Source organism: Pyxicephalus adspersus, chromosome 1 (assembly GCF_032062135.1).
Source record: "Pyxicephalus adspersus chromosome 1, UCB_Pads_2.0, whole genome shotgun sequence".
Classification (NCBI taxonomy): Eukaryota; Metazoa; Chordata; class Amphibia; order Anura; family Pyxicephalidae; genus Pyxicephalus; species Pyxicephalus adspersus.
In genome coordinates, this window is record NC_092858.1 from 150,456,002 (window position 1) to 150,478,369 (window position 22,368).

A 22,368-nucleotide genomic window follows, 5' to 3' on the forward strand; every position below is an offset into this window, starting at 1 on the left:
TCTGATATGACTATCATCGGTGCCGACACCTTGGCAGTCACAGCAGTGGCAATTTTACAGTCGTATTACAGCAGAAGGAAAAAAGTTGTTTCCCTATGAAAGGAAGTCCCTATTCAATTTTTCTACTTGCAGGGTGAACTGTTTACTAAATGTTCCAGGGGGCAATTAGGGAAAAAAAACAAAAAACAGTGCTAATAATGTAAGCCACCCACAACACACGTTTTATACATTGACCACAGTTATACTTAGAGACTCTTAGGTCTACAACTTGATTAGAAAGGCATTATTCAGGATCATATATACATTCATTGTATTCATTGTACATTTTTGTATACATTTCAATTATGTATTTACATGGGAGCAGCCATAATCACTCAAATCTTGTAAATGTAAATGCTGGCTGTGCCTCCAATTTACTGTTTAGTCTACGATTCCAGAGCAGTGTTTATTGACCTTTTTAACATAGAGGAATCCCTTGAAATAACTTTAAGGTCTTCAGGGAACCCCTCCTATAATTACTATATCCACAGCTCACAGTATATTAGAGTGGTGGTCAATGAGAATAATGTCACTTACACTGAAGGCCATTGGGCAAGAATGTCACCCCTACAGATAGGGAAAAGATTATTGCTGTCGGTTAAACTGACCTTAGAGGCACCAATTGCTAAGGAACCCCTAGCAATCTCTGGAGGAAGCCTTGGGATCCACAGAAAGAACCCTGGATAATAATACCAACAACTTAAGGCAATCCACCCTGCTAGTAAATAAATATGCCCCAAGTTGTTCCTGTAAAAGAAACCTACAACCTTGTTTTGTGCAGAAGGAAATCTCTGGCAACCAAGAAACAAATATTTTTCATACCATCATCTTATCGTCATATATCAGCACGTCATACCACACCTAGTGCATTGTCAGTCTAAATTTAGCTTTATAAGTGTCAATTTCAACAGCAGCCTGCAGGAATAAAAGGAAGAGGCCAGCCTGAAGATTCACACTAGGGTTAAACTGGTGAATTCAGTCCAAGATACTGGAAATATTACCTTGTATAGAAGTAGTGATGTAGGTGATTGTTTGCTGATTGTTGTGGTAATTCGTCTTGTGAGATATAACAGGGTATACTTACATAAGAAGAACTGTCCAAGAATATCCTCAACCAGTAATTTAATAGCAAAAGAAACCAGTCGTATGGATTTTAGTTGTGTGCTTCACCTACCTAAAACAGAACTAAATACTACCATTAAAAAAAAATTGTGACTGAACAGGTCCTTTATTACAGCAGGGTCAGGAGATGTCCATTCTGCAATCAAATAACCTTACTTGCCTCATCACATTTTTTTAATACACTCACCTGTCCCTATTCAGTAACATCTTTTTCTGATCCGTTTCTGATCTTTAGCCATCTTCTTTTGCTTTGACAATGTAACCCCGGCGCACATGTGTGCATTCAGTCCCAGCAGCCCAGGGGAAAAAAAGATAGCAATCTGGCAAGTAAGTTTTACTGCATAAAGAACATCGCCTGTCTGCAATACAAATCATGTATGATCACAATTTTTCTAGTGTGGAACAATGCAGCTTTATTCTGAAACTGAATACAGATGTACATTTCTGTTGCTTGGAATTATTGTTAACAGAGATGGTTGAATAAATGAGTTCTGTACACACAGCACTGGTCAGTTGAATGAATGGGGGAAACGAAGAGGAAGCATCCTGCTGCATTCTTCTCCAAAGGAATTGACATTGGATGGCCGAATGACTTTGGGGGACTGCTGTACACATGCTAGAGACTATCATTTGTTTTGGGTGTCCGTAATTTAGTCTGTGTACATAGATTTAGTTTGTATGTGATGTACGTTTGGTTGGCATACTAGGAGGTAGGACAAAGGACCTGAACTGAGAATGAACTACCAAAAAAAGGCAGGCAGAGGGCAAAGGAGAAATCAACAGAGCTCCTTTCACCTTTCCTTTTTATGATTACCATTGCCTTCATCTGCAAATGTTTTTGATATTCACTTGAATTAGCTGCAACTTTTTTTGGATGGAACTGGGGATTTAGGTGGGGGAATGGCTGAAACCCTGAAATCAGAATGTCATCACGTAGGGTACTTTACTCAGTGTTTCAGACCTGAAATATTTGCTCTCCTTGGTGTTTGATTTTCATTGTTAAAGAGGAACTAAACTCAAAGGTCCCCTTAATAAACAAACATACACACACTTACCTTCAATCTCGCAGGGAATTCCGATCCATCCGGAGGTCTCTTCTATCAGGTCTCGTGTCGTCCCGGATCCGTCTTCGGGTCGGCGCTCCAGGTGGCGCCATCTTGTCCACTTCTTTTGGGTTTTTGTTCCTATGTCGCCCAACCCAGGCGCGAGATCGGGTGACGAAGCTAGGAAAAAAATTTGCCTATCTCATCAGGCATGCGTGAGATCGGCAATTTTTTTGTTATATCTACGAACATTTATCATCTTTCTGCAGGTGTGACCATCACCTTAGCCTGGTCCTGCATCTTTCTATCTGTAATATCTGCATATTTTTGTATGATGAGAATATTAGGCTCCTAGTGCTATTTGTAGCAGTTATTTATAAGACCTTTTATCTTCGTAGTCTTATGTTTTTGTTACCCTCCAGGGATCTGTATTATCTGGTAATTAATCCTTAGCTTGTGCAACTTGTTTCTTAAGTACAGGGGACATTAAAGCATTAAAGGATATACAAAAGCTGACCGATTGAAAAACATTACTGGCAGCCCAGAACAGAGATTCCTTTGTTCATGATTTCACAATGTCGTGTTTTTTAAGATTTAGTAGGTTAGCATAACATGAACATATCTAGCACAAAGACACTGATAGCTGGGTGCACAAAACACTAAAACTGGGATTCCCATGGAATCTGGTGTGTAAATACAGCAAAGACACAAGGAAGCTAGGGGTGTGTTCGAGGATACAATTGCAGCCCTCCTTTGAACATGATAGTCACCTAATTGTCTCTGATTTCAGTGTTTATTGAGTTACCGTGCTGTAACAAGTATGTATCAAGTAAAGCCCAAACTCATGACCTGAATTCTTGTTCCTGATTTGGAAAGTCAATACATCAGCATGACCACCAAGCAAGAAACATGTTTAATAGGAAAGAGCGCTAGTGGCAGCTTTCCTACTTTTCTTGGTTTTAACCTAATTTAATTTCCAGAGAACGTTTGTTTAAAGCATACCTATACTGAGAATTTTCACTTAGAGAACCCTTTTATGTAAGGTAAAAATTCTGTTTTTTTTTTTGTTTTTTTAGGTGCAACCCCGCCCCCTAATTCTCGGCCGCCTAGGCGGTCGAGAATGAATGGGACCACAAAGCCTCCCGGCATACCTACATTGAGCATCCCGGGAGGCTATTGGCCACTCCTACTGTGCATGCCCGTGCATCTCGGGAATGCGCAGAATGGGCCTTTTTGCTCAGAGAAAAATTTGTCCAAGCGCGTTTCCTTCATCCTACGTCATCCGATCTTGCGCCTCGGTCAAGTGACGTAGCAAGAAGAACCCGAAGGAAAGACGAAGATGGCTGCACCTGGACGGATGCCGAGACGAAGCGGGACCCAATGCCGGACACCCCCGGAGTGATCGGACTGCCCTGCTGGGTAGAAGGTAAGTGTGTTTTTTTTGGGGTTTTTTTGGAGTATAGTTCCTCTTTAAATTCTGGTTTACTGTGAAAAAAAAAACAAGGAATGGCATCACTAAACATACAGGTACTATATCCTAGAAACAGTCCCTAGAAGACCCCAACATGTACTGTTAACCTAAATCTGTAGGAAATCTGTTGTGAATAACACCAAAACACAACTGAAACTAACTAAATTATAACATATTATGTATTCTTTTGGGTCCTTTGAATTTGTATTTTTCATAGTAGGTCTCACTTTAGATTTAGGTACATCTAAAGTACTTTTTTTTGTCCTACTTGAGAATTAAAAAGCCAATGATGGGTCTAAGTATGGAGCCGAAATAAAAATGTAAAATAACTACTGAAAAAAAAAATAAAAAAAACTCAGTCATACAGAGCATTATCTGTGTAAATGTATCTGCTCGTTGCACAAAGCACTGTCTCTCTAAGTTAAAAGGATTTATTAAAGTTTTCCAAGGCTGGAGAGGATACACTTTTATCAGTGAACCTGGTGATCCAGCAAACCTGGATTAAGTTTAATTTGCTATTTGGTAGTAAATGCTTTCAGTCCTGGACCAGATCCATTCCAGGGTTATTAAATCAGGTCCAACGAATGGTGTTTTTCAATATACAGTATGTCTCCTTCATCTTGAACCAGCAGTGTCTCTCTGTATATCAGTTTTTTTTCCCATTCACATGGGGCAGCATGTCCTCCAGAAATGTCTTACCCCAGGGTGTGTCCTAAAGAATTGGTTTGGTGGTCCTAACCCCCTTAAGGATCCTGCCATTTTCTGTCGCTTTTTGCAGATCTGCCACAGTTGCTGGATGCTGATTATGCTGCTGCAAATGAGCAGCTGAAAAATATGACAATAATGCAAACAATTGTACTTTGTAACACAAGAGCCAGGCTTCATTGTAGGCCAAGTTGGAAGCTTTAACTGTGATCTTTTTACTAACTTTCCAGAGAAAAGTAATGAACCACTTGATGACTTTTCTTGAGCTCTCTCTACCTATACTTTAAATATTAGTATTTGGTGAACTTGTCTTGTGAAAATGTCTTTTATTAAATCTGGAGAAACCCATCTGACCCTAACTGTATTGTTCTCTTCAAAGGAACATTAATTGTTTTAATATTTAACCAACAAATTTTGTCTTCTTTTTTTTTTTTGCAGTTAAAGGAAAAGACCAGGAAAAGGCAGATGTCAAAGCTGTTAAAGGTTGTACTTTGTTTTCTTTTGCATTTGTGAATATTTTTATAGTTTTTTGTGTGAATGTTTTGCAATGTAGAATGAACTTGTTAGTCGCTGCCCAGAAACATAGGTTGAGAACCTATTCTTTAGTATTCTTAAGGCTTTCAAAGAAATGGGTTTCTGTGGATAGATGCATGTTGATGTCTAGATGTGTCTAGATGCATTTGTTTTTTGGAAGTAAAGGTTGACTCGCTGCATATGTGCATGAAAAATCCCCCATTAACCATCAGATTTCAACTAACACATAATGACATTTGTACTTTTTTTATTGGTCCTCAAACACTCCTATTTCCATGTGAGGTTCTATTGCTAATATGATTTTAAAGGTGAAGGCTTTAGGACTTTCTTGAACCTTGTGTTTTTATGCTATTGAGTATCAGAACTGGAACCGATGTTCGGGTAAGTCTGATGTCTTGCACATTTTTACCTGGGTAAGCCTGGGTTCAAGCTTATGGTGAGGTTGTGGTGCAGTTACCACTTCCTCACGCCAGCAACTGTTGCGTCTCGGGAGATGATACGTGGTTGCTGCTTTCGGCAGCTGCTGATTAGAGGTGGCAGTTAACAGTGCTAGTATCTGTCACTTTTGCCCAGGTGTCAAATGCGCACAGACAGTGGTCCTTTTTTGAGCGGCTAGCAAGTTGCCAGATGCAGGGAGCTGCGCAGAAGGCAGTTGTGAACCTTTACTTATTGAGAGCATATGGCAATGAATATAGAGTATAGTGTGTATGAGTTAAATAATAATATTGGTTTTATTTTTTTATATGGTACACATACCTTGTGTATCTGCAGTACTGACTGGCTAATTACAATTTTATGTTCCAGATATAGCAGCTATACCAGTACATTCCCCATCAAGAAGCCCCAAAAACAATGCCTTGCTGGAGGCAGCTGGACCAAGCCATGTGGCTATTAATGCCATATCGGCCAATATGGACTCCTACTCAAGCAGCAGGACTGCTGCACTTAAGAAGCAGCCAATTCATATGGAAGCAGAACACTTTGGAGACCTGGGTAAGAATGATTTTACCTTTATATGGCTTTACTTTTCTAGTTCTTGCGCTGCCAGAAACCGGGCTGAAGCTGGAAAGTATATTTTTATTAGGTTATCAAGTAATTAGATAATCAAATCTTTGCTCATATAGGGAAAAAGAAACTAGTCGCTTAATTCCACCAATGGGAAAAAACTGTATCACACACTGGCTATGACAAATTGGTGATGGAAGAAATAGTGCATAACAACCTGCTGCATATGGTGCTGTGTGACTACAGACCAGTCAGTGTTGCCATGCTGATCCTTGTCTTCTGCCAAAACATCTGCAATGGGAATGTAAGCATCAAAAATAGACCATGAAGCAGAAGGCTAAATAGCCTGGTCTGATCACATTCACATTGATGGTCTTGTGCATATATATATATATAATACACACACAAAACCGCTTTAAGTTTTAGTGTCCAGTCATAACTGAATTTTTTGCTTCAAGTTATCTGACCTTTCAAAAAGCTTCATTGCGTTTCTGATGGTTTTGCTTTAACTAATGTATCTCTCTTAATCTTCTGCAGGTCGATCATGTCTGAATTATGAATCCCAGGATGCAAAGTCTAGCCTTTCAAAGACTTTGGCACAGGTGCTACAAGACAATGTGGCCCTGCCTTATTTTATCCAATTTATGGAACTCCGCAGAATGGAACATTTAGTAAAATTCTGGCTGGAGGCCAAAAGTTTTAATTCCACCACCTGGTCCCGTATAAGAGCATACAGTTTAAACACAGTGAAGCACAGCTCCCTAGCAGAACCAGTATCTCCTGCACCTAAAAGGCCAGACTTGTCCGCAGTGCCATCACTGGATCAACAAGCGCAAGATTCTTCTAAAGTTGCACAGCACACATCTAGGTTAAAAGAATTGAATTCTGCAAAGCAGGGCAGCTCTTCAAATCATTTGCAGGCAAAACAGAGGACTGGAAGAGCGCCGGCCATCCAGCTAGAACTCTGCACAGATCAAACATTACCCTCGCATGAGCAGTCTTCCATGCTTAATGCATCAAACAGAGACAGCCCTGCAGATGAAGGACTGAAAGACATGTCACAGAAGCTGATGAAGAGTAAGTTATCTATTTACAGAGTTCTGTGAAGAAACCTGAACATTACCTCAATAGAAATTTCTGGAATCTGTGTGCAAAACTAACTTTGGTAGAAGTCTATGGAGCATGGGGAGAATGGTGGTGTTGCAAATTGACTGGGGGTCGAGCTTCATAAATAGGCTGTTTTTTATAAAAATCCAACCATGCTCCATAGAAAATGAAATAAAAAATGTTTTTCTTGCACTTGGTTGGATGATAAATGGATTAAAGTTAATCATCTACTAAACCCTCATTTTGGAAAAAATGGTTATAAGGGTAGTAGACAGGTTTGCTTTTCATAGGTGACTTCAGCAGACTTCTCGTTTCTTGTCATTTGGACAATTGAGTTTTGAGCTTTTTTTTTTTTTGTCCATCTTTTTTAAAAGTTTACTATAAGCTGCGTGAGATGAGCATAGGTTATTTTTATTTCTCTTCCTGTTTTTATCTCGGACCTCATGCACTTTGATAGACTTGATCGCTATGTTCAGTTAGGCTGCAATATTAAGAAAAATAGAGCTTGTAGAAGTTACTGAATGTCTGGAATAGCTGTAAACATCACTGCATATTATGTTTTGTTGATTAAAATACAATACTTTAAATAACATTTGACAAACCTGAGCAATTTCAACAGACACAAAATACTGAATATAATTCAGGGATTAGTGCAAGTCAATACAATCCATTGATCGGAAAATACATCTGAAGTTCTATTCTGATCTCTAGATCTTGGATGGGCCTCCCATATACCAAGGCTTGGGAATGGGTTGGTCAGGCTCTAATAACGCAGGCAGAAGGGTTTTAAACTTTCCCTATATTATTGCCTGGAATCTCTGTGCATGCTGAGCCTTTGTTTACTTTAGCATATGAAATGATTTAAAAATTGAGCCTGTATTACTGTTACTGTACTTAATTGATTGATCCATGTCTGCAGATCAGTAAAGTTAGGAACAATACATGCATGTTTTCTTTTGAGGTGGGTGCCTTAAATGCATTGAAACAAGAGTGTCACTATGAGACCAGACAAATATTGGCATATTTCATGGAATTGGAAATATGTTCTTATTAACATACCCAGTCCGCTCCAACTTCCAAGTCGTGGAATCTATATTTGCTCTGCAGATACTACAGCTTTGGAACATCAGCTTCTCATCTGATATCTACTAAAAAGCTGTAATAAGATGTGTAATGAATTTCATTTTAAAATCTCCTGTGTTATCTTTTTATTCTTAGTCAAATCCACACCTTTAGGTACTAATCATATTGTTGGGTAGCACTGTTGGATGTTAAATGAAAATAGGGTATGTTTAATTTCTTCCTCAGGATTTTCTTTATTCTAGCGAGACGTTTTACATTTTTATGGTGTGTATTAACATAACTGTTTCTCCTGTTAGGTATAGAGCGGGATGCTGTAAATACATTCACCAAATACATTTCTCCGGATGCTGCTAAACCCATACCAATCAGTGAGGAGATCAGGAGTGATATTGTAGGTATGTGGTTGTTTTTAAAAAATACATTTCTTTCCTGGGTATTTCCATGGACTTAAAGTAAAATTAAAATGATTTGGCTCAGCTTTGTACATGCATGTTCTATTGATAATTCCACCTTACTGATCTCTGCTAACGTTCTGAGGGTTAAAACAGATAAAGAAAAATGTAACAAGGAGCCTAACACTGCACCCCATGGGTTTTGCAAAAAGCAATGGAACACTCTATGAGCCTGAAAATAGGAGATATAACCCACTGCATACACAGAGGTTTTGTCTTTGTGATTGTTTTGTACTAAATATTTGTTGGGTTGAGTCCAGTGATTGATAGGTATGCAAATCTGTGGTAGTTGAGTGCTAATAGGTTACTCATATCTGGTTATAATGTTAATGTCATAGGTTTATAAGAATTGGCATGTACCATTCTATGTTAGAGAAGCACATTTCTTTCCTGCAAATTTGTTCAATGCTTCAACAAAACTCTTTACTGTTAATGTAAAGGCCACATGACTGCGTAAAACCGGGATTCGTGCATTTGTCTTGTGACAACAACTTGGCTTTTGTTAGTTCTCCCATCTGAGATGGCTAACTCATAGAAATGTTAATCACTACATTGCATTCATGCATAACCACATTTTTGAAAGAGAACCATTCACAACTGGGCTTATACTTTATTATAGTACAGTGGCTTAGTGGTTAGCACTCCTGCCTTTGCAGTATAAGGTCCCAGGTTCGAGTCTCGGCCAGGACTTTATCTGCATGGAGTTTGCAGGTCCTCCCTGTTTTTGTATTGCTTTCCTCCGGGTCTTATGGTTTCCTCCCACATTCCAAAAACATGCAGGTAGGGTAATTGGCTTCCCCCTAAAATTGACCTTAGACTGTAATAAAGACATATGACTATGGTAGGGACATTAGAATGTGAGTCCTTTTAAGGTACAGTTAGGCTTAGTCTACATGGACTGTTTCTCCAGGGTTTAACTTGAGGCTTTTAAAGCCTATGTTTGAAATCCCCATGCATTCCAAAGGGCTAATCTACACCATTGACGTTTCCTTGTAATATGGTCATGTTTTCATCCTTCTAGTTTTAAAGTAGAACTAAAGATAAAATTTTGCTGTCAGGTGATATCCCTTCTGCAATAAAGCATACTAACCTGCCCGATCGCGGAGCTGAGCAGGATTTTGTTCTTCAGGATTTCCCTTTCCTGAGCCAATCAGGGAACAGAGCAATCAGCAGAGCTCTGCTATGCTGACAGCTCAGCTCCCCTGATTGCTCTCCCAGCCCTATAGGAGCTTTGACATGTTCTGTATCTATAACACATACTACAGCTTCTCAAAGGCTGTGGGGAGTAATCAGGGGAGCGGAGCTGTCAGCATGGCAGAGCTCCGCTGATTGCTCTGCTCCCTGATTGGCTGAGGAAGGGAAAACCTGATGATGCTTGAGCTGTCATCAGGGTTTCCTATTTCTCAGCCAATCACAGAGCACTAGGGATGAATGGGCACAAGTCTCCCCATTCAAGTCTAGTGCTGAAGGTCTGAGAAATGGAAAACCTCAGCCAATCACAGAGCACTAGAGGTGAATGGAGAACCTTGTCCTCATTTAACCCCTAGTGCCTGAGGATACCTCACTGTCAGGAGTCCCATGGCTGTGTTCATGTCATGATTGCAGCCATGGGAATCATCCTGTCATTAGGATAACCTGTAAATAAAAAAAGTTTAGTTACACAAACACACACAAATTTAATAAAATAATTTAACAATAAAGCCTTGTGTAATTTTGTACACATATTTTAACTCTTTCAGGGAATGAGTAAGGGGTTTTATGTACTGTTTGCGGTAAAACGCATCATATGTTTTTATAAACACTTTTTAGCGTTTTAAAGTCAAGCTTTAAAACGCTTGTTAAAGTGCATAAAAACGTATATAAACGTGGTAGGAACTTTTTTTTGCATTTTTAAAACCATCCATGTAGACCCAGCCTTATTGACATGACTATGGACTAGCACTGTGTAATATGTCCGTGCCATATATAAACACAGCCTTAAATCACAAGTAAGAAAGGTAAAGTGCCAGCTATTTAGGTAATTGTGTATCTTAGCCTCTCTTCTTCTTCAGGAGATAGGAAGTAAAATGCTGCATGATGTGCTTATCAGTATCATTGTTTGCTGTTTTTTGCTGGTGCCCAACAGGTGGATCACGATCTACCGGTAGATTGCGGAGCCCTGCCTTTCAAAATAAACTCTACTGCGCACAGGAGTTTTTAAGTCCCAAGTTTTATTGTTGGTAGATCATGTTGACTTGGTCATTTTAAAAATAGCTTGCAAGCCAAAAAAAGTGTGGGCACTTCTGCACTATAGGATGTTTAGGCTGCTCCTGCAGCTTGGATTTTAAACCTTATAAGCCCTTAGGTTTATGGCCACCAGTATAGCTGCTGGGACTTCTGTCAGTTTTACAGCCAAGGTTTTGATCTAGACAGTAGACTTAACAGCTTTTAGCACTGTGTAAACAAAATTGAACATTTTGTAGTTACCTTCTTATGCCCTTGGTAAAATTCACACTGGCAGTGAGATGGAGGTGCACTTGCTGCTTCCCCATGCAAGGAACATGTAGGCTTCCTGCAGCAGCCCTATTGGGAATTACCATTTTCATATTAATAAGTACATTTATTATATATTCAATTGCAAATCAGTGTGTGATATGTGCCTAGAGTTCATATTTCACTGTATAGATAATTTGGTTGTTAAAGAAATGTTTTTCCTTTTGGGAATATTTTGATGGCATCATCTGTTTTATTGTTTGCAGCTAAAATATGCGGTGAAGATGGGCAAGTGGACCCCAACTGCTTTGTTACAGCACAGTCCATAGTATTTAATGCCATGGAACAGGAGTAAGTTTTTACAGCTGCATGGATGATGGTGTAGTATTAAACACTGAACCATATTTACCATGACACAGAATACACAGCTTAGAATTAGTGTAAATCAAATACCAAAGTCAGATGGTCTGTGTAATTTTCTATTCAATACAATGAAATATACATCAGTAAATCTTTATGATTATTAATGATTGAATTTTCTTTTGATAAACTATTAGATTGTATTTGTTTAGGACCAATGTCACAATGCATTACTAATGGTTTCTTTAATATTGTACAGGCACTTTCCTGAATTTTTGCGCAGTCAGCATTTCTGTAAATATCAGATTGAAGTGTTGACCAGTGGAACAGTTTACTTGTCGGATATATTGTTCTGTGAATCGGCACTCTTTTACTTTTCAGAGGTAAGAGTAAACCCTTTTTAGCTGGGTTTAATTATTATTTATCATCATTGTAACTTATTTTGCCAATGATGTTGTAATATGGTCATGTTTTCATCCTTATAGTTTTAAAGTAGAACTAAAGTTAAAATTTTGCTGTCAGGTGATGTCCCTTCTGCAACAAAGCATACTAACTTGCCTGAGCGTGGAGCTGAGTAGGATTTTGTTCTGCTTTTTCCTCCTCGGTGGTAACCCCCAGTGTGGCTCGGGGTAAAAAAAAAACATGCTGATAGCGGTAACCCCAAGCCACACTCAGGGTAGCTAAAAATATAAAAAATAAACACTTACCTGATCCCACGGAATCCTCCAGTGTCCTGCCCGTCGGATCCCATCCTCGGGCCGGGTCCTCTTCCTCCGATCTGTCCCCCAGCAAATGTGCTGACGTTCCCCAGGAATGCCTGGTAACGTCGGTGCGTGCGGGAGGATGGTGGGAAATTCAAAATATTACAAAATAATTGTATTGAATCCAATACAAAGTAATCACAATATCAGTATATTATATATACTACTGTGCAGTTATATTACAGGTTTCAGTATTTCTATACACTCTTGTTTTACAGATTTTTGTGTTTTTTTTTATTTAAAATTTATTATTAAATTTATTAAATATTGGACATATTTCGGGGAGTTATGTCTAAGAATTATAGAACCACAATGTAAAACAAATTTTCATGAAAGACAATGTACCGCTTTTATACATATAAATCCAGACAGGAATGAATCCCCCAGGATGTTAATAGAAGGTGTAATAGTTGACAGAACTAATAATCACATCAACATAATATTAGTACAGTGTTGGGATCATTACATGATTACATCATTACATAGGTTACAATGGTTTATTAGTTGTCAACTTAAGAGTTGAAGAAATGAGTGGGCATATGCTGCAGGTTTATTTGGTGCTATTATAAATCACTGCTGTTAGCTCTCCAATACTTAAAGCCTGAAACCAAGTCTAGTTGACTTTATTTTGAAAATTTTGCTGCATCAGTGTGCAGATGCTAACAATAAATATAGAGTTTCACAGTAGTTGATTTTTCACTAGTTAGGGATGTCTGTGTATCAAAACATTGTTGCTTTCTGATAATACAATAAAGTAATACGGTTCTGTAAAGTACTAATTTGAAGTATTTTTTCACAGTACATGGAGAAGGAGGATGCAGTGAACATTTTGCAGTTCTGGTTGGCTGCTGACAACTTCCAGTCCCAGCTTGCAGCAAAAAATGGCCAGTATGATGGACAAGAGGCACAAAACGATGCAATGATCCTATATGATAAGTAAGTGTTAGTTGTTTACTTTGTACATTTTGTATTTTACTTGTACATTTCTGATTATCTAAAATTAATGCTGTTTCCTAGCAGCATGGGCATAAAATGTTTTACAGCCTAAAAGTCTGTGAATATTAGTAACATAAAACATTTCACATTTTACTGTTCTAGGTATTTTTCCTTGCAAGCAACACACCCTTTAGGCTTTGATGACTCTGTCCGACTGGAAATAGAATCCAACATCTGCCGGGAGGGTGGCCCACTCCCAAACTGCTTCACCACTCCCTTGCGTCAGGCTTGGACCACTATGGAGAAGGTAAGTTCATGATACAAAGGCAAATAGTTTTTTTGCTCACCAGAGCACATTTTTCCATCATTATAGAAAGAAGACTGTCTTATTTTTTGTAGAAAACATGTAAGGTCATCTTATTTTACTGTGCCCTAGGTTGATTTTTATTTTAAATAGATGTAGCTCATAAAAGCAGGAAAAAAAAAAACTGTAAATGGACCTGCAGAGAAAAAGGTAGTTGAATTGTACATCAGAAAAAAAAATATAAAATATCCACAAGTTAAAAATGCCTTTCAGCAATCTTTAAACTCTTGATAAAAAAATTAGAATTTTAGGGGTTCCATTGTTACTAAACCACAGTCAAAATTTCAGCCACAACTGCTCACTTACAGTGTGTAAACCTGCATAATGAGACTGAAATTAAACCTTATGGACACAACCAGAAACTCTGTTGTTTTGAAGAGGAAGCAAAAAGGCCTATTGTAAAAAAAAAACATTATCCCTAGTGTTGAGCATGGAGGTTGATCTCTGGTATTCTGGGGATGTGTGATCTACACAGGAGGATTGTAGCTTGGTACCAGAAAATATTTGAGGTCTGGAATCTGCACATGGGATGCACTTGAATCTTCCAATATAACAATGATCAATTGTTCAGTGCTTACAGCAGAAAAAAGGTGAAGGTGCTGCAGTGGCCACCAGCCTCCCCTCCCTTACCTCAATATTATTGAACCACTTTGGGGAGATCTCAAATCTGCAGTTTATGCAAAACAACCTAAAAAATATGGGAACTGGAAGCTTTTTGCCAAGAAGAATGGGCAGCTTTGGTACCTGAGAAAATCAAGAATATTTTCCTCCTCTCACAAAAGACTTCATGCTATAATTGATGCTAAATTGGCCAATAAACAGTATGAGTAACTAAGGGTATGCAAACTTTTGGACACCTTTCTGTGACACCCAATATTTTATTGTGGATCCCATTACAAGGAAATAAATGTGGTTTCCTTATCACTCAGGTTTTCTTTACAGAATACCACTCATCTTGCATATTTTGCGAGGGTATGTAAACTTGTGGGCACAAGTGTATCTAAAAAAGCTGTCTTATTAATAAAAAGGTGGCAGTGCAATTAAATCAGCTGAGTTGCTTTGTGCACAGGGAGAAACAGTGCCAATGTAAATACCAGACAGATAAAAGCTGTTTTTCTGTTCTCTGCAAATACATATCAGGCTTCTAAATTTAACCAAAATCCATATGTTCTTATTTTTATATCCACAATGTTATGTAAGCTGTTTACCGCTGAAACTGTGAGAAGAACTGTTCTGTATTTATTAGCCACTTGAAACAGACATGTGACAGAAGGTGGAGATCGAGACTCCACCTCCACAGAGGCAAAGCCTTAAAATTCTAAAAAAAATCTCCTCCCTTTCTGTCACATCTCCATAATTTTTTTGTGTCCTACTAGAAGATAGGGTAAAGTTTTTGTTTTGACATTTTCCTTTGCACATCAATATCTATGGCAATTTGCAAAAAGTTGAATGTACTTTTTTTTCCTTTATCTAAAGTTTTGAAAATTTTTAAAAGACATTAATACCTGTATCCAGGTTTGCATTTTGAGTCTATTTTTGTAAATGAATAACTTGTTATGCACATAATATTATTTCAGGTCTTCTTGCCTGGGTTTCTCTCCAGCAATCTGTATTACAAGTACTTGAATGATTTGATACACTCAGTTCGAGGGGAAGACTACAGTTGGAGTGCAGCAGGAAATGCCAGCCAAGGGAATCAAGGCACACCTAACCACGAGCTGTATTCAGGTTCTTCAGAGAACTCCAGCTCTCAGGTAGCACTTGGTTTGTGATGTCTATGATAATTTAGACCTCTGCCTGGCGTGTCTTTAAACATTTAAAAACAACATAGTTTAAGAGCAGGAAACTCTGTAAATCACTTTTAGAGGATTTATATTTCAAATGCTAAGCTAGCTGTGGACAGCTTTTGCAAGATCTGCTCCACTATGTCATAGCACAATAAAAACAAGCACGATAGCACGATAAATAATGAGTTAGTAAAGGTTGTCATGTATGCTTTACTGTGGTAAGCTAACATACTTAACTTAACCTAAGTATGTGAGAAAGACAATGAAGAATTTGTAAAGCACATACCAAAAAAGAGGATTAGCATTTCTGGAAATAGCTCCCAGTCACAGGGCTGTATTCTGTGCTAATCTTTTTTCATAATTTACTGATTAGCCTGAAATAAGAGAAATAGTGTTTTGAAGTATTGTATAGTGTATAGTATTTTATAGGAATGAGATCCTTACATTTACCAGACCTTGTAATAAACGTGTGCTTGAAATGACAACCACGGATAGAGACAACACAACCCAGTCGCCAGCACTCAAAAATACAAAATTTTTATCTTGTTAAAAAAAAAACATGTTGAAGCCAACACTTTGTGGATGTGCATGCTCTCTTCCTGTAGGCAACATAGTGACAAGCATGTACAGCAATTAGATACCAAAGGAAATAACCCTTAATACCTGTAATCCCACCCATTTTCTCATGGGATAAACCGTGCAGGAAAATTTAAATTTGTGATGGATGGGCTCCTCCTATCCCTTGCACAGTAGGTAGTACTCTGGTTTTTTCAGTGCTGGGTCCCAGACACTATCTGCAAAGAGTTTGTATGATCTCCCCATGTTTACATGCCTTTTACTCAGGACACAACAGTTTCCTTTCACAATGCAAGACAAGTACATAGGTTAATCAGTTTCCCCACAAAATGGGCCTTGTACTGTGTTAATGAGATATGACTATTGTAGAGGCATTAGATTTTGAGTAACAGCGAGTGACATGACTATAGACTGTGTGTTATGTTGGCACTATGTAAATACAAGGTAATAATAGTACTAACACTATTTTTTAGGAACCATTCTTTTATTTAGTTCATCTGTGTCTTTTTGTGGATTTTACTAATATGTTTCCTATCATTTCAGGTTCATGTCAAAAAAAGCAATGTAAAAATTTTAAAAAATTTTGATGAAGCAATAATTGTTGATGCTGCAAGTCTGGATCCTGAGTCACTTTATCAAAGGGCATATGCAGGGTAAGAATGCTTAAAGTGAAACACCAATAACAAACTCTCCAGCAATCTGTATTACAAGTACAGACTGAATACATTGCAATATTATCCCTAAACACATTTATTTTTTAATTCCAATATGTGTATCTTTTTCTTGCAGAAAAATGACTTTTGGGACAGTTAGTGACCTGGGTCAGTTTATCCGAGAGTCTGAGCCCGAGCCTGATGTGAAAAAATCTAAGGGTGTGTACTTTTCAGCATCTCATTGAATATTTCATGTTTTCTTTATAAGCAAAGTCATTGCTGAGTGACATGACTTTTGTTATCCAGAATGAAAGCATTTCATTCCTGTGAATTGAAATCAATGGCACATGGTACTTTCTTTTTTTAGGAATGCAAAGGCCTTAGATGAATGATGATAGAAAATTGAGATAAGGAAATACCTTCTGAAAATCTGAATCTTTTTTGGTGTCTCAATTCTTTTTGCAAATGCTGAGCTATGGTATTTGTTTATAATTAAACTGTTAAAATTCCTAGCTCTGCATAGCTACAGAATATAGGCCAATGTTTCTCCACCATGGGGGATTCCCTTGAAACAACATTTAGGTCTTAAAGAAACCCCTACTATAATTACAATATTCACAACTCACAGTACATAATGCGGTTCTGAGTAGGAAGAATGCCTCTGACATTGTTGGCCAGTGGTAAGTCTGGAACCCCTAGCAACTTCTGGAGGAACCCCCAGGGTTCCACAGAACCCTGGTTGAGAAACCCTGATATAGACCAATACAACTGATCCTATGATTTTTACTTTCTTTCTATAGCATCTGGAAAAGAGAGCCTCTATGATGGGAGGGAATTAAAGTAGCAAACTATCTTATCTTTGGGTCTCTGGGGGAAAAAAAATTAAGTTGTTCATAGGTGACTTCTCCTGCCAGACCCTAACATTGAAATTTTACCTTGAAATATCACTTTGTTTATTTACAATTTAAAAAATTCTGGTATTAAGTGAAATATGGAAGCTGCCATTCTTCTAAATATGTTACTAATCTGGAACAAGAATACAACTATTTAGAGCACTCGAAAGATAAGATGACTGGTTCAGTAGAACCTAGTTTTTTAGCATGAAATGAAGACCCCTAATAACAGTATTTTTTTCTTTGGCTAGGTTCAATGTTCTCACAAGCTATGAAGAAATGGGTACAAGGAAGTACAGATGAGGTGAATATGCTCATGCATTGAAAAGATTTGTTGCTCTGTGTATGTTTCTGTAGAAGGAAGTCACTGAACTTTCTTCCTTGAAGTTATTTTGGTCTCCCCATTGCAGCCAGAGTATTTTGGGAAACTGGGAGACAGACCTGCCTGTGTCCATCTTTGTGGTCTTGTATTTACATTTTAGTTTTCTAAAATGTAGGAACTCGTCGCCATTCTGACATATTGATCTAGATATTTTGCAAGGCAAATCTTTGTTTCTCACATAGTCTGTTAACAATAAATAGAGAACGCTCCAGTCAATGGAAAAAAATAATTCTGTTTACGAATGAGGTAGATAAGGGTAGATGATTACTGCAAATGCTGAGGACCCTTCTGCTTACTTCTGAAATCCCTCCCTCGCTGGCATTGAATGCTGCAGAATTTAGATTGTAAGTGATGAGACAACAATGTTGCTGGCCCTTCTAGGGAGGGAGCAATTCCATAGCTGGAAATGTCAAATGATGATGAAAAAACTCAAGATCAAGATCGCCCAGATGACATGCCCTACAATATTTACATCCCTGCTCCAACCATTTCCATTCACAGGAGGTTCTGCTTGCAGAGTCTCTTTGGAGAATTCACAGCCATAAATTACTGGGGAGGAGGATGACATCACCTCCAAAAGCACCATAAAAACCTCTCTCATTCTGGATAAAATTTTATTTAGTGTTAGGACTAACATAAATAGAATAGGGTTCCTTAACCACCTGGGCGTTACACTGATGTCTAGATTTCTGTACCAAAAGGCGGGGAGAAGGTGAGTATTTTTTTTTTTTCGATCGACGCTGGATCATCGCAGCGGGGACCAGGTAAGTGAGGGGATTTAGACAGTGAGAAAAGTTCGGGTTTATCGATTTTTGCAAAATCGATAGACCCGAACCAAGGTCGGGATTGCCGGCCAGGTGGTTAATCTGGTGGCAGTGCAAACCTGTCTCTGATTGGGATATGTTACTGTTATAGTTTGTTTTGTTTTTTTATCCTAACAATTTTTTCTTTTTTTAGGCTCAAGAAGAAATGGCCTGGAAAATAGCAAAAATGATTGTTAATGATGTCATGCAGCAGGCACAGTTGAATCCACCACCTGACAAATGTACTAAGGTTAGTGGCATCTGATGAAATCATATACTGATAAAAACTGTTAATTTTGCAGATTGAGGTAAATTGGGGAAGAATTAAAATCTGCTTCGTGTCCATGGCACTTTCCCTAGGTGTTTGCAAAACAAAACTTACCCTTTCCCTCAATCCAAAAATTAAAAACAAATATCTGGAGTTTCAGTTAATGATTTTCAAGATCATAGAAATTTTGTTTTTTAATGAGATTATTTTATACAAAGTACATAAAATATATGATGGATATGAGTGACAGTATTATACTGGCTTTCAGCTAATAAGATTATCAGTTCTGTTCCATGCTTATGCTCTGTTAATGACTTTACAGAACTGAATAAGGGGAAATGATGGAATAGGAATTGACATTGAAAATGTTAACATATAAAATTTACCATGTGCAGCCAGCAAGTGAAGATCTAGAAACCAATGGCCGTATGTTTTCTGTAGGTTTTCTTTGCTGTAAAGAGTATAATTAAATCTGGTGTTCACCTTTGACACACACAGCTAAATGAATTACTAGTGTGACTTAAGCTGCGTACACACGCCAGATTTTTCTCGCCCGATAATCGGCATCGGCCAGATATCGGGCGAGAATCTGGCGTGTGTAAAGTCGGCGTCAATCATCGTCCGTGGATCCGTCCTTGCGGATCCACAAACGATGAAGGACGAGCGATCCTAATGCATGGGAAGGGGGAGAGCGCGCAGCAGGGTGCCGCTCTGTCGCTCTCCCCCTCCCCTCTCCAAAGAGCAGAACTGTGCTGTATGTACAGCACCATTCATGCATCGTGTAGTCCTTTGTCGTTGGAAAGGATCATGAAAGATCCTTTCCAACGACAAAAATTGCACGTGTTTACGCAGCTTTAATTGCCTTAATTACAGTAGTTCATCTGTACCAGACCAGAGTATCAGCAAAAGACTTTTAATGAAAACATGATATAAAAGATCATTTTCCAAACTTAGAAGCTGCTAAAAACGTGATAGGTTATCTTTAAGCAGGAATTGCTACTTGCTTTTTCTGAATTTGAATGCTGTAAAATGTGGAGAAGTAGAGCTTATTGGTGTGGAGAATTCTGCTTTAGTAAAAAAGTGTAAAAATGTTTTTCTTTTATTACTTAAATACAATAAAATCCAAAAATGGGTTTTTATAAGATATATATTATTAATCTTAAACAAGTAAAATTTTAATAATTCTGAGACTTATTTATAGCTTGCTTGTTTCAGGTGTGTAATTAAAAATCACTTCTCAGACCTGCCAGGTAACTAGCAAAGCCCTGTAATGGCAGCCCGCTCTTGACAGAGACAGTTTTACCTGTTCTGTTTAGAATAGCTGTGCCGATCAGTTATGAAACTGTTAAGAAACTATTTTTGATATTTTTGTGATATTTTTTATTCTCTCTCCAGATCTGAGATCAGTTACCTGGCTTTTCCTGACTTCCTTTCTGTAGTGAATCTATTTCCTGCATATAAAGATACTGTATTCTACTTGGGGAAATCATACAAAGCAATGAAACAAATATTGAAGAAGATGCAGCCCTCTGGAACAAGACACATGAAATGTGAAACAGGCCAAATAACCAAAGTAACCTGGCCATAGTGGGGGAAAAAACTCCTGTACATTGAAGTTACATGCAGAGCACTTATTAATATGAAGGCAACAGATGTGTGTGTGAAAAAAGACCTCTCTGCCTATTGCTGGATGCAGATACTTGACAAATTGAAGATATATGCGGTCCTAATCAGGTGTTAACATGGAATATCAATTGGCTACTTCCATTAGCTAGATTTTCATAATAACAATATAAAGAAAGGTGTATAAGTGACATGCAAAATCATTCAGTATCACTGAACAAAACACAATTAACGTATTTCCCCATAACAGCCAATCAGACTCCATCTGTTTTTTTTTAACTGAAGGATTTCACACAAAAAGGGTATTGTGTATAAAATAAAATAATATATCTGTTTTTTTTCACTAGCAGACAATAAAATTCTACATGTCCTTTTCATAACATTGGTTGGGAAAAAAAAGAAAAGAAGAACAAACGGTAATGCAAAATTTGCCTTTTAGTCATGCTTCAAAATATTTTAAGCTCCCATTTCTGTTTACTTTGCATTTATTTAGAATGAACTGTCTGATTCAGAAGAGAAAGGAAACCTATGTGTGAACTATTCCACATGAAAAATAGAGGTTTGTGTGGCTTGGTTCACTAGTTGTGATGGATCTTTAGTAAGGCTGTGCAGGGTGACATTTATCTTATTGGAGCAACTGTCCAACAGGAGAGACTGCATGAAGAAAGACGTTTTGAACACAAGCATTCTGCACTAGAATCCTCAAAAAAATCTTAATTATATCTCCTATAGATTTTTAAAAACATGGAATTGAGCAAATATTTGACTATTGTAAGGTGGACTCTATCTGCATAGGTCCATGTATAACTAAACTTTCCTTTCCTTGCTTCCTCGGTGGTGTCAACGTTTTCGCCCAGTCCTTTTCCAGGGTTGAGATCCTCCTCATTTTCTTCTGTTGGTTTCGTATGACATAACTCTCACGTATATTTAGGGTAGTTTTTTCGTTTCCCTGAGTTATGCTAGTTAGTCAGATGAAGCTGCGAATTCACAACACAATGCAACTTCTAAAGATTTTGAGCAGGCGGGAAAGTTTTGCTGAGATGAGTTTAATTCTTCCATTGAATCCATTGAGATGTAGTAAAAATGTTTGCAATATTTGGATGTAGACCACACCTTATGAACATTCTTGGTTATGCAGTCTCCTAATAAATCTGTTTTAGTCTGTTTCACACAACCTAAAAGTTATTTCTTTTTCTTTAAAGTTTGCCAGTCTGGGGCAATTATTGTGTTAATAAACCTTTATATTTATACTTTGCTAATTGGTTAAATAGACTGCTGTCCTTTCTTTGGTGCTTGTGGTGATAACATACAGAGGTCCAGTTTGTAAGAAAACCTCATGTACTGAGCTTAGGAATCTACCTATGGAGGAGCTATTCATAGGCTTCACTTCAAAATGTACATTTTATTAGGTGGAATGGTTAAGCATCTAAAATGCAGTACAGGTGCTAGCAATTTTTTTGTTTTATTTTTACTTTGCTCCCTCTCTCCTGACCAGCAAACACTGGGTGTTATGAAAATAGGAGCAGGGGATTCTCTAAGGTTTCAGTCAAAGTTAAATAGAAGGTGTTTCTTAACCTGCACAGTTTATATGAGATGGACTTGCTGTAATACAAGACAAAAGTATGCTTTGGCATTTTTAGGTGCCTGCTTTTATTGTGGCTAGATAGTTACCACAATATAATATATTTTCTGATCAGCCATCTACCATTAGTGGTAATACAGAACCAATCAAAGATTTGCCATGTTTTGTGTATGCAGACTCCAAGTAGATTCACCTCAGACTGTTACTTAGCATTTCATTTGGCATTTGGCATTTTCTCTTTTCTCTTGTTTTTTTTTCTTTAAATTTTGTGTGTTAAGGATTTGCTTAGTTTGGGTAACTCCTTAATATCAAGAGTCCTGAGCATCCCAAACATTCTAGTACTTGGT

At 37.9% G+C, this 22,368-nt stretch overlaps 1 protein-coding gene across 1 annotated transcript in view; it reads left to right on the forward strand.

The window, feature by feature from the left end:
• AKAP10 (A-kinase anchoring protein 10) overlaps positions 1 to 21,707 on the forward strand; it is a 27,610-nt gene extending 5,903 nt beyond the window's left edge. The window contains exons 2-15 of the mRNA XM_072431189.1: positions 4,819 to 4,863; positions 5,719 to 5,907; positions 6,457 to 6,996; positions 8,406 to 8,504; positions 11,300 to 11,384; positions 11,653 to 11,776; positions 12,954 to 13,090; positions 13,253 to 13,397; positions 15,032 to 15,208; positions 16,361 to 16,470; positions 16,607 to 16,689; positions 17,615 to 17,667; positions 18,703 to 18,798; positions 20,212 to 21,707. Of these exons, the coding sequence (XP_072287290.1) occupies positions 4,819 to 4,863; positions 5,719 to 5,907; positions 6,457 to 6,996; positions 8,406 to 8,504; positions 11,300 to 11,384; positions 11,653 to 11,776; positions 12,954 to 13,090; positions 13,253 to 13,397; positions 15,032 to 15,208; positions 16,361 to 16,470; positions 16,607 to 16,689; positions 17,615 to 17,667; positions 18,703 to 18,798; positions 20,212 to 20,217 (1,889 nt within the window). The 3' untranslated portion in view covers positions 20,218 to 21,707. The remainder of the gene's footprint in view (positions 1 to 4,818; positions 4,864 to 5,718; positions 5,908 to 6,456; positions 6,997 to 8,405; positions 8,505 to 11,299; positions 11,385 to 11,652; positions 11,777 to 12,953; positions 13,091 to 13,252; positions 13,398 to 15,031; positions 15,209 to 16,360; positions 16,471 to 16,606; positions 16,690 to 17,614; positions 17,668 to 18,702; positions 18,799 to 20,211) is intronic.
• The last annotated feature ends 661 nt before the right edge of the window (positions 21,708 to 22,368 follow it).